The following is a 12,452-nucleotide window of genomic DNA, read 5'->3' as shown; positions in this document are numbered from 1 at the left end:
CAAAAAAAAATTAAAAGCTCATGAATAGTTAGATGCAGCGGCACACCACCTCAGTAACCCCAGCAACTCAGGAGGCTAATATTCACCTCCAAATCCCATACTCCAAAAGGAACCCTAGTTATTATTTTGTGTACATCTTCCTAGATCTTTTTCTATGTATTTACAAATGTGCCTGTGTTTTATTTATTTTCATGTTTAATTTGAATTTTTTAATAAATAAATTTTCAAGCTTCAGACATAAAAAACCGTACAAAAAAAATCCTACATGAAATTTTTTCTATCCCCGTTATCTTTTCATTAGGTTCTTATGCCCCCACGATAGGTACCATCTGTTATTAATTTCTTGTTTACTCCAGGGAATTTTTATGCATGCGCAATTCACTACAAATTTATATCATATGGAGGATTTAAATTGTTCTTTCCTCTTCACAGTAACTCTTCTTATTTATTCCTTACTCATGAAAATTTGTTTAACCATTTAACTCTTCTTTTTTTAATATTTGTTTTTAGTTGTAGACAGACACAATACCTTTATTTTACTTACTTTTTTTATGTGGTGCTGAGGTTGGAACCTAGTGCCTCCCACATGCTAGGGGAGTACTCTACCCCTGAGCCACAACCCCAGCTTTAACCATTTCACTCTTGATGGGCATTGAGGTTGTTTCCAGTTTTTTCCCCTATTATAAACTTCATGATGGTTAAATCCTTGGACACACATCTTTGTGCATATGTGCCGGTGTTTCTTTAGATAGATTCATAGAAGTGGAAGTGCAAGTGTTGGTCAGTTGTATGCATATATTACATTTTGATAGGACCTGCTAAATTGCCTTCCAAAAAAGCTCTGCCAATTTACTCTACCACCCACAGTGGCAGAGCATGCTCTTCTCCCTGCATCTTTGCCAACACTAGATATTATCTGTTTTTTACAGTTTTGCCAGTCTGATGAGTACAAGAGGATATCTTGTTTTAATTTTCTTTTTTCTGATGACTGGAGAGACTGGGTATCTTTTCACATGTGTGTTCCCTGTTTGCATCTGATGCTTATTTTTTTAAACATGTAAAAAAAATTTTTAGTTGTAGATAGACATACATTTATTTTACTTATTGATTTTTATATGGTGCTGAGGATCGAATCCAGTGCCTCCTGTGTGCTAGGCAAGCGCTCTGCCTTTGAGCCACAACCCCAGCCCTGATACCTATTTCTCTTTTGTCCCATCTTTTTTTTTTTTTAATATTTATTTTTTTAGTTATCGGCAGACACAACATCTTTGTTTGTATGTGGTGCTGAGGATTGAACCCGGCCGCATGCATGCCAGGCGAGCGCGCTACCGCTTGAGCCACATCCCCAGCCTTTTTAAAAAAAATTTTTTTTTAATATTTATCATCTTTTTTTCTTTGCTGATATCCCACTTTGAATAAATCATAATGGAGGCCTATTGTGTGCCAGGAACTGTTCTGGGCACTCAGGAATGCAGCAGTGAATGTGACACAACCCCTGTCTTCCGGAGGTCACATTCTAGAAGCAGGAGAGCATTAAAAGCTCATGAGTAGCTAGATGCAGCAGCCCACCTCAGTAATCCCAGCAACTCAGGAGGCTAAGGCAAGAGGATTGCAAGTTTGAGGCCAGCCTCAGCAACTTTGTGGAACCCTCAGCAACTTAGTGAGACCCTATCTCAAAATAAAAAAGGGCTGGGGTGTAGCTCAAAGGTAAAGTGCTCCTGAGTTCAATCCCCAGTACTAAATAATAATAATAATAATAATAATAATAATAATAATAATAATGCACATGAGTAAAGACAGTCACTGAATGGTGGTGGTAAATATGGAGGTGGAGGAAGCAGAATACAGGGGAATTATCTGATTAAAGAAATCAGTTCCTTGTTCTAATTCCTATCAAATATTTTTTTTTCGGGTTGTAATTTGCCTTCTAACTTACATCTATGAAAATTTTGTTTGTTTTTATGTGGTCAGATTTATAACTCTTTCCCTTTATGGGTTTATGCTTGGAAAAGTTTTCTCCATCCCAAGATTATCAGTGCAACTTGCCCGGGTTTTCTTGTGGATTTACTTATTCCATTTACGTCTTTAATCCATCTGGGACTGTTTTCAGTATAAAGAGCAAGGAAGGGATCCAGCTAAATTGGTTAGCCAGTTGGCCTATGACCGTTCATTAAACAGCCCATCTTTTCCTTGGGGATTTGTAATGGCATCTATAAACTCTGTTAATTCTCCCGTGTATTTAGGACTGCTTTTGCACTTTTGGTCTATCCCTATGGCACATCGACCATCCAAACCACTATAGCTTTGTATTTATTTTTTATGTCTGGCAAGATCAGCTCTTGGACAAATTACCTAACTTCTCTGGGCCTGTTTCCTCTTCTGTAAAACGGGGGTACTATCAACCTTAAAGGGTTGTTCTGGCAATTAATGAATGAATGGACCATTTGAGTCCCGGGGTCAGGTAAGCCTTTTTGTGAAGGTAATATTTGAGCTGAAATCTGACTGACCAGGAGGAGTGTGTCTGGCAGAGGGAGCAGATAAGGCCGAGCCCTGGGGCAGGAGGTAGTTTAGGGGGTTGCAGGATCCCCTCCCCACCCGCCCCGGGATGGCAGCGCTTCTGCAGGGTACTGAGTGGAACGGTGGGTGGAGGCGAGTGGTTTGGCCGTCATCATAAAGGTACTGGAGAGCCACAGGAGGATCCGGAGGGAAGGTGGACCCCGCTGACCCTGCCCCTGTTCCCGCAGTCGATGGAGTCACAGGTGGAGGAGTGGTACCGCGAGGTAGGAGAGTTGCAGGCGCAGACGGCGGCGCTTCCTTTGGAGCCGGCGAGCAAGGAGCTGGTGGGCGAGCGGCAGAACGCGGTGGGCGAGCGGCTGGTGCGCCTGCTGGAGCCGTTGCAGGAGCGCCGCCGCTTGCTGCTGGCCTCCAAGGAGCTGCATCAGGTGGCTCACGACCTAGACGACGAGCTGGTGAGGCTGGGCTCCGGGACCCCGGGCGGGATCAGGGGCGGAGTTTCAAGAATGGTGTGGGACGAACCCGGGATCTCGAGGTTCGAGGACCAGCGGGGGGCTGGGTGTGGGGGACAGGGGCGGCTCTGAGAGTGGAGGGCACCGACAGACTGTCATTCATTCACTTGGTCATTCACTCTTTCATATGCATGCTCACTTTCAACCACTCATTGAATCATTCATGAAGTCACTCATTTATATACTCACCAGTTGATTCTTTATTTCTTCCTCCACTATTTACTTATTACTCATTATTCGCTCATTTTCTCCTATCTATTCATTTCCTTATTCAAACACTCCCTGATAGGCTTGTTCATTCATTCACTTTGACTAATTTGTTACTGACTTATCAGTCTGGGCCCAGCCTGTGGACCTGGGGTCCACAGGTAACCAGCGCAGACCCTGCTGCTGGCCATAGAAGGTTCAGAATCCAAAGGGGAAAACAGACTTGTCCCAGACAGTGACAACCCAGGGTGGTTAGGATCATGATGATGAGTGTAAGGGTCAGTAGGAGCCCAGAGAAGGCAACTGACCAAAGTTCTAAGTCAGGGAGAGCTTCCTGGAGGAGGGGATGTCTGAGCTGAGACCTGAAGGAAGAGCACAAGTGAGAAGAAATGGGAAGGGAATTCCAGGAAGCAAGACCTGCATGTGCAAGAGCCAGCAGTAAGCAGGAGGCTGCCCAAGTGCAGAGAGCAAGACAAAGCATGTCACTAGAGGAGGCGAAAGATGTATCTGAGCTTTTAGGCAAGGAACGCCACTGGATGCCATGCAGAGGGCTTGAGTGTTAGTGGGACACAGCAGTCTTTGGGTGCATCTTCCCCTTGACCAACTCCTTGTGTCCTCTCCAGGCATGGGTTCAGGAGCGGCTGCCACTGGCCATGCAGACAGAACGAGGCAGTGGTTTACAGGCTGTCCAGCAGCACATCAAAAAGAACCAGGTGAGCTGAGCCAGGTGAGGGAGAAGTTAGGACACATTTGGATAACAAGTGACAGAAAACAACTCAAGTGGCTAAAAACCCCTGAAAGAATTTATTAGCTCTTGTAATTGAAAAGACTGGACAGCAGGTCCAGATACATCCAGGTGCCTCTAGATAGTGCCATGAATCTCTTATCTGTCTGTCTGTCTCTCTCTTTTCCTTTCGTGTTAGCTTTGTTCTCAGGTCAACTTTCCTCTCTTTATCTGGTGATGAAAGGCCTCTAGCAGGTTCAGATTACATCCCAGCAGAAAAACCAAAGAGAATCCCTTCCTCTCAAAAATTTCCATTAGTCCCAGGGATAACTCTTATTGGCTCAACTTGGGACATGTGACACCCCCCCCCCCTGCCCCCAGATATTCATGATGGGATTTGGTTGGTTCCTTAGTCTACCTAGGGCTGAGGGCCTGGAACCTGCTGGTGGAATGAGCCTCAATTAAATTACCTGGCCTGAGAAGGAGACAAGGGGGTTCCCCAAAGGAAAAGGAAGGTCTTGTGACTAGAAGTAAGGGGAATGGCTTTGGAGCAAGGAAAAAAATCCAACAAACAAAACCTCAAAATACCCATAGGGGAGGTTGTGGCTCAGCAGCACAGTGCTCACCTGTCCTGCGTGAGGCACTGGGTTCCATCCTCAGCACCACATAAAAATAAAATAAAGGTAAGGTGTCCATCTACAACTAAAAAAAATTTTTAAATGTCCTTAGGGGCAAACGATATAGATAATTAGAGAGCGGGTGCTGACCCCTAAGTTGAGCAAATTGGGGGAAGGAGCATTTGAGCCCCCCAAATCTCTGGATATCTGTTCACCTCTTGTGACCTCATTTCTATATCCAAATAAGAGGACAGTTGGTCTAGAAAAGAGGCTCTCAAACTCTGTAGCGGAGGACTAAAGCCCAAAGTAAGGCAAATAATAGTAATAATATTTGATGAAAGAATATGTAGCTAAGTACTGCCCACTGAGAATGGTGGCAGGGGATATGTGAATTACTTAATTTCCTCAACAACCCTATGAGACAGGTATTGTCATTTTATTTCCCCCATGTTACCCATAAATAAGTTGGTAGAATTCAACACCAAAGGATATCGGGGAGGTGGGGCCACAAACTCTTTTGAGAAGTTCATGATCATGAGATTGTGTTTCATTAAATGAAGTTCTTTCAGAGATTGGAGTCTTTCTTAGACTTTACTTTTTTATCTTAATGAAAATACTGCACGCCTTTGACAGTGTTGGGAACAAACAGAACTGTATGGTCCTCGTCACAGTTGAGGAAACCCAATCAAGAGCACTTAATGTTTAAAATGGGGGGTGGGCTGGGCTGGGCTGTGTGTGCAACGAGAGTGCTGGATCTATAGGGGCTGCCGAAGGAATCATCGAAGCTCACATTGATTGAGCCACACATGCAGGATCGATAGATATGGACGGCCAACTACTTATAAATTATACTTCAGCCTGGTTTGCAAGCCTCTGTTTCAACCTTTGGATGCTGTCTTGTATCACCAAATTTATTGGTTGAGGGAGCAGTCTGGAGCCAGCCTTCTGTGTTCAAATCCTGGCAGCCTTAACTAGCTACTCGTTCTTGGGATCCTAGCTTCTCTCATTGCTTGCTTTCCCACCCACAACATGGGGGTATGAGCGAGTAATGGCAAGACGCTGGTGTTGTAACTGGCTTATGTATCTATCTGGTAAGCGATCGGAATATTTGCTAATTGCTCCGCGGGCCGTGCTGGTCACCGAGGTAGGTGATCATGGCCTTGAGGAATCTCTGAATCCTGGTCTCCACTCGGACCTTCCAATCCCAGGGCCTGCGGCGGGAGATCCAGGCGCATGGGCCGCGCCTGGAGGAGGTGTTGGAGCGCGCGGGCGCGCTGGCCTCGCTGCGCAGCCCAGAGGCGGAGGCCGTGCGCCGTGGCCTGGAGCAACTGCAGAGCGCCTGGGCAGGACTGCGCGAGGCGGCTGAGCGGAGGCAGCAGGTGCTGGACGCCGCCTTCCAGGTGGAACAGTACTACTTCGACGTGGCCGAGGTGGAGGCGTGGCTGGGCGAGCAGGAGCTGCTCATGATGAGTGAGGACAAGGGCAAGGTGCGCCCAGGCTGGGGGTGCTGGGGGCCTGGGGGCGCAGGAGCCCGGGGCCGGCCTCTGCCGCCTCATCGCGGGCGCCGTGTGCCCCCAGGATGAACAGAGCACCCTGCAGCTGCTGAAGAAGCACCTGCAGCTGGAGCAGGGCGTGGAGAACTACGAAGAGAGCATCGCGCAGCTGTCGCGCCAATGCCGGGCGCTGCTGGAGATGGGGCACCCGGACAGGTGGGTGGGCGGGGGCGGGGCCAATTTGTAGGGAATGGTCCAGCAGATTCAGGATCCGAAGGTTAGCTCTTGGCAGGGCCAGAACTGGACATTGGGGCTGGAGCCCTGGGATCTTGGCCACTGGGAGGAACCGGAATAAAAAGGCACTGCACAGGCATGGTTTAGAGGGCGGGGCCAGTAGCTTTGGGATTTGAGCGCTGTAATGGGCCTTATTGGGTGTAAAGGGCGGGGGTGGGGAGGGGGTGACTGAGTTAGAGAAGTCATAGCCAGGGAAAGAAAAGGTCCTCTTTCTATTCAGTGTCTGGGCAGTGTTTTGGAGGACAGAAAAGCCTGGAACGCTGAGATTGGACATAGGGATGGGACCTGAGACCTCCTGATATGGCTAGTGTCACCTCACCAAGCCTCTGAAAATCTTTTTCTAAGGGTGGGATCTAAGAGGGGCACTGAGCAGGAACCCTGTTCCAGTGAATCCCGAGATTAGGACTGGAGGTGGGTGGGTTGGCTGGCCACCCAGATCACTGGATGAGAGGGACAAGGGATCAAAGATAAGAAACTGGGCAAAACAACAACAAAAGGGACAAAAGCATAAAAGAAATTAGGCAGTTCCGGGGGAGTGGAGGTGAGCTTATCAAGCTCTGGAGGCAGAGCTTTCTCTGGTGCTGAGATCCAAGTCCAGAGCTAATTGAATCTGAGATTTGGCAGAAAACAGCTCTGCTGGAGGGAAGCTGAGAGTTAATACCTTGGGAGGGGGAGATGAGGAGGTCACAGCACTGCCCCAGAAGTCTCAGGGGGCTCCCCCTGCCCCTCCCCCTCCTTCATTAGCGAGCAGATCAGCCGGCGGCAGTCTCAGGTGGACCGCCTGTACGTGGCGCTCAAGGAGCTTGGGGAGGAACGAAGGGTGGGCCTCGAGCAGCAGTACTGGCTGTACCAGCTCAGTCGCCAGGTGGATGAGCTAGAGCACTGGATTGCTGAGAAGGAGGTGGTGGCTGGTTCACCAGAGCTGGGCCAGGACTTCGAGCATGTCTCGGTAAGCATCATTAGGAAAAACAGTGACCACTGGGTATGCTCCTAATATTCTCTGGGCCTCAGTTTCCCCATCTGTAGCATGGGCATAATAATAGCACTCACCTCATGGCTCCATTGTGAGACAAATGAATTAATATGACGTAAAGGACTTAGAACCCTGCACAGCATACTCAGGGTCTTGCACAGGATTAGTTATTAATACTGTACCATCATTACTATTTTATTATTGTCATTTCTATTGTTGCTACAGAGTGTTGGATGTTGTTTTTTATTATAATGACATTTATTTTTGTAATGACTCATGCCCCTCACATGATAGCAAGTTGGAGGGGATGGGTACATGCAGCACCTTTGCCCACTTGCTGTGTCCCCCCCCATACATCCTGGTGGCAGGTGCTGCAGGAGAAATTCTCAGAGTTCGCCAGTGAGACGGGCACGGCAGGACGTGAGCGGCTGGCAGCTGTGAACCAGATGGTGGATGAGCTGATCGAGTGTGGCCATACAGCAGCAGCCACCATGGCTGAGTGGAAGGATGGGCTGAACGAGGCCTGGGCCGAGCTGCTGGAGCTCATGGGTACTCGGGCCCAGCTGCTGGCCGCCTCTCGGGAGCTGCATAAGTTCTTCAGTGATGCCCGAGAGCTTCAAGGACAAATTGAGGAGAAGCGGAGGCGACTGCCTCGCCTTACTGCCCCACCTGAGCCAAGACCCAGTGCCAGCTCCATGCAAAGGACCTTGCGAGCCTTTGAGCACGATCTGCAGCTCCTCGTGTCACAGGTGGGGCGATGGTGGCCGTTGGGCAAGGTGGGAGGCATGTGGGCAGCCGAGCAGACAAAAGTCAGACTGTGGAGGAGATCAAAACGAGGCAGTGGGACAAATAGAAAGTAGACCTCAGAAGAGGAAGAAATTGGACTGATTGTATGGTGCATGGAAATGGGGTAGTGACAGAAAAAAAATGAGGTAGTAGGGCTGGTGGAAAAGATATGCTGTTTCCATATATAGTTGGGCAATGGTTCCAAGTGAATGGTAAGATCCCAGTATGGTAAATTTAGATGGAGGATTAAAGCATAATTTTGAGAGGTTTAAGAGAAATTTGGCTGTGGGCAGATAGAAATTAGACAGCAGGTCTCTGCTAAGAATATTTTTTCTGAAATTATTTTGATATGGAAGAGCTGAATGGAAAAGGCAACAGAGCTAATAGAAATTAGGCGGAGGGTCTGACAGGAATTGGGAGGTGGACCTAAGAAATTGGGTGGAAATGAAGTTGTGGGCCTAATAGAACTCAGGCAGCAGGACTGAAGGCAACTGATTTGAAGGCCTAAAAGGAGATAGAAATTGGACAATTGTTTTTACAAATCATACTGTTAGACATAGGACTCAGAGAGATAGCAATTAAGTGATGGATCTGTTAGAAATGGGGGTGGAGTGGGAAAGCAGGACACAGTGGCACACGCCTATAATCCCAGCAACTGGGAGACAGAGGCAGAAGCATCACAAGTTCGAAGCCAACCTGGGCAACTTACGGAGATCTTGTCTCAAAATAAAAAATGAAAAGGGTTGGGGATATAGCTTAGTGGTAAAGCACTGCTTGGCACGAGGAAGATCCCGGATTTCATCCCCAGCACTGCCAAGGAAGGAAAGAGAGGGAGAGAGAACAGGAGACTGTAAATTGAATAGTGTTTCTAAAGGAACTGGTCTACTCGTCGGCAGTGGGTCTGAATGAATAGAATGCAGGTTGGGAAACATACCCAGTGGACATCAGGGCAGCAAGGGGTTTCCTGGGAGAAATCAGATTGCTCTGAAACAAGAGAGAGGTGGAGGTGGGCCTGCCTGAAAAAATAGGTGCGAGACCAAAAGAAGTCAGGCAGTGGTAGATTTAAAAGAAGTCAAAACCCAGAAGAAGAATCAGGAAGCAGATATGAGTAGTTGGTAGTGAGTGTACAAGAAGTCAGAGAGCAGCGGCCAGAGGATCAGGCAGCAGGTAGGAGGGAAGCCGGGTCATGGGATCTCAGAGCGCAACAGGCTCAGCACTCAGCCTGCAACTGGGGAAGGAGAGGGTGGAGCCTAGGTCGCTCGCGAGGCGGGGCCTGGGCGGGGCCTGGGCGGGGCCGAGGGCTGCCGCCAGACGTGGCTCACCCTTCAGGTACGGCAGCTGCAGGAGGGCGCTGCCCAGCTGCGGACCGTGTACGCTGGCGAGCACGCAGAGGCCATCGCCAGCCGGGAGCAAGAGGTGCTGCAGGGCTGGAAAGAGCTGCTGGCAGCCTGCGAGGACGCCCGCCTGCACGTCAGCTCCACGGCCGACGCCCTGCGCTTCCACAGCCAGGCCCGCGACCTGCTCTCCTGGATGGACGGCATCGCGGGCCAGATCGGGGCAGCTGACAAGCCCAGGTGCCCCTCATCCCACCTCGGGCTTCCTACGTGCCAGCTGTCCCCCGCCCACCAACAATCCCCTACCCATAGGAAACCACAACAGCCAGTATCTGCATGGCACCCCGTGTGCCTGTCACTGTTCTAGAAACTTCACATGCATTTGGACCCCTTTGGGGACTGGCATTGGGGTCTCAGAGCATGGGGCAGCCTCCTGCTCTCTGTCCTTCCCAGGTGCCTAAGACTGCCCTCCATCTCCAGGTGTTACAGTATGGGATGGGCTGAGGCCAGGTTGGGTGCAGGGTAGGTGTGGTCTCTGTCAGGGTGGAGGAACACTGTGACAATTCCCATATCTTGGGGTTAACCTAGTAGGCACTGATTTACTGCTCACATAGTGGCACTATGTCAGTGTCCAGCAAAAGCCAAACCTGTCCCACAGTGATTGGGAACCAGGATCCTGCCATTTGGCCCTGGGGGTCATTTCCTCAACCCTCTCAAAGGGAAAAAGACAGCAGGAGGGTCTCACACGCTGCTGGTAAGTTAGCCAGTTTATCTCCCAGGGAGGTTGAAGGCTGAGACCAGCAGTGTGCCCAAGAAGAAAAGGATCTGGAGAGGGTGACATGTGGTATTGTTTTTGTGCTGGTAGGCCTTGAGCCTTCATCCATTTACTTAGTGAATATTTATTAGGTGCTGGAGATGGAACCCAGGGCCTCGCCAATGCTAAGCACATGCTCTACCACTGAGCCGTTCCTCTCCAGCCCCTAGCAAATATTGACTGAATACTTGTTGTGGGCCATGTAGTGGACAAGGTCAAGCCCTTGCCCTCCAAGGGCGGAGAGAGGCAACAAATTGGTAAACAAGCAAGCCCCTAATATCATTTCAGAGAGTGAGAAGTGCCACCAGGAAGCATAAAGCAAGGTAAGGGAACCAGGTGACACTGGCAAGATCTCCCTTAAGATAGGATGTTTGAGTGGAGGGAGACTTGAATGAAGGGCTGGGTGAGTCAGGTTAGGTTTGGGGAAGAAGGAGAGTTCCAAGACCCTAAGGTGGACTAAGCATGTCTGAGCAGGAGCCAGAGTCTCACCGTGGCTGCAGGGAAGGAAAGGAGGAGGAGTGAGGAGTGGCAGGAAGTGAGGCTAGAGGGCCAGTAGGGACCTGGAGACCAGGAAAAGCTTTGCCTTTTCCCTGATTGAGTTGGCAGCCATGGGAGAGTTCAGAGCAGGGAGGAAAGTGAAAAGTGCATCAGTGGGGAATAGACAGGTAGACCAGCCTGGCTGGTCCAGGCGAGAGCCATTGGTGGCTTGGGCCAGAGTGGTGTTTATGTCAAGATGAAGAAGAAATCTCGATTTTCAGACTTAAAATATCTTCATGATGAGAAAATTTAAGTATCCAATATACAGAAGTAGATATAACAACATAGTGAAGCTGCATGGGTATTGAGAACATGTGACTTGAATAATCAACATCCTACCAGTCTCATTTCAGCTACTCTCCCTCCATTTATGCTGTGTTGTTTCAAAACAAATCTCAGGCTTTGTATCATTTCACAGCATATATTTTAAAATTATAAGTGTCCAGTCTTCACTGATGGTCAGGGGGGAGAGAAAAGGAAATGACTAGTCATGGATGAATGATAGATGAATCTACTGAGAGGGAGAGGAGAGAGCACATCTGTGGGATGGACAGAATCAGAAAGGTCACTTGACATGTTAAAATTAAAATTCATTACAATGTGGGGCCTTCAGAAATAAGTTTGGACACATTATTATAAAACTATAATTGCTAACTGGTGGAACCTTCAGAAATTTAGAATTTGTGTTGGACATTGGATAGTTTACAATGGTCCTGTCCAATAATTATATATTTCAAGTCACAAATGTGAGCCACATATATAATTTAAAATTTTCTTGTAACCACATTAACAAAGTAAAAGGAAGCAAATTAAAATGAATTTTAGCAATACTTTTCCTTTCTTTTTTTGTACCGGGTATTGAACCCTGAGGTGCTTTTACTATTGAGCCACATCCCTAGCCCTTTTTGAGACAGGGTCTTGCTAAATTGCTTTAGTGCCTCCTGGAGTTGCTGAGCCTGACCTTGACCCTAACCTCCTGTCTCAGTCTCCTGAGTCTCTGGGATTACAGGTGCGCACCACCCTGCTGGGCAACAATACTTTTTTTTTTTTTTTTTTGCACAGTATTGAGGACTGAATTCAGAGTGCTCTACCATTGAACTACATCCCCCCCCCCCCGCCATTTCTATTTTTTTGTTTTGAGACAGGATCTCACTAAATTGCTGGGGCTGGCCTCAAACTTGGAGTCCTCCTGCCTCAGCCTCCTGAGTCACTGGGATTATAGACATATGCCACTGTGCCTAGGCAGTCATACATATTGGTTGACCCTATGTGCTCAAGATAGTCAATATCAACATTATCAATTAATGTTAATTAGACTGGCAGTGGTGGTATGGGCTTAAAGTCCCAGGTACTCAGGAGGCTGAAATTGGAGGACAGCTTGGACCCAGGAGTTGGAGACCAGCCTGGACAACATAGTAAGACCCCATCTCAAAAACAAAACAAAATATTAATAAGATATTTTATATTCATTTTTACACTAAGTCCTCAAAATCTGGTGTGCACTTTACGTTTCAACATATCAGTTCAGAACTACCACATTTCAAGTGGCAACACGTGTCTAGTGTTTAATACACTGGACAGCACAGAGTTATAGGGTTAGAATCATCAGCTGGTGGAAATTTCACAAGCATAGCTCTAGCAAGTTAG

The 12,452-nt window shown here is 48.1% G+C and overlaps 1 protein-coding gene across 1 annotated transcript in view; it reads left to right on the top strand.

Annotated features, from left to right (window-relative positions):
• Positions 1-12,452, top strand: part of Sptbn4 (spectrin beta, non-erythrocytic 4) — a 72,051-nt gene that overhangs the window by 51,227 nt on the left and 8,372 nt on the right. The window contains exons 20-26 of the mRNA XM_071604335.1: positions 2,745-2,969; positions 3,857-3,946; positions 5,783-6,061; positions 6,153-6,283; positions 7,106-7,310; positions 7,703-8,083; positions 9,450-9,694. Of these exons, the coding sequence (XP_071460436.1) occupies positions 2,745-2,969; positions 3,857-3,946; positions 5,783-6,061; positions 6,153-6,283; positions 7,106-7,310; positions 7,703-8,083; positions 9,450-9,694 (1,556 nt within the window). The remainder of the gene's footprint in view (positions 1-2,744; positions 2,970-3,856; positions 3,947-5,782; positions 6,062-6,152; positions 6,284-7,105; positions 7,311-7,702; positions 8,084-9,449; positions 9,695-12,452) is intronic.

Source organism: Marmota flaviventris, chromosome 18 (genome assembly GCF_047511675.1).
Source record: "Marmota flaviventris isolate mMarFla1 chromosome 18, mMarFla1.hap1, whole genome shotgun sequence".
Classification (NCBI taxonomy): domain Eukaryota; kingdom Metazoa; phylum Chordata; class Mammalia; order Rodentia; family Sciuridae; genus Marmota; species Marmota flaviventris.
The sequence above is the reverse complement of the archived record's forward strand: the minus strand, read 5'-3'. Positions and strand labels throughout refer to the sequence as shown.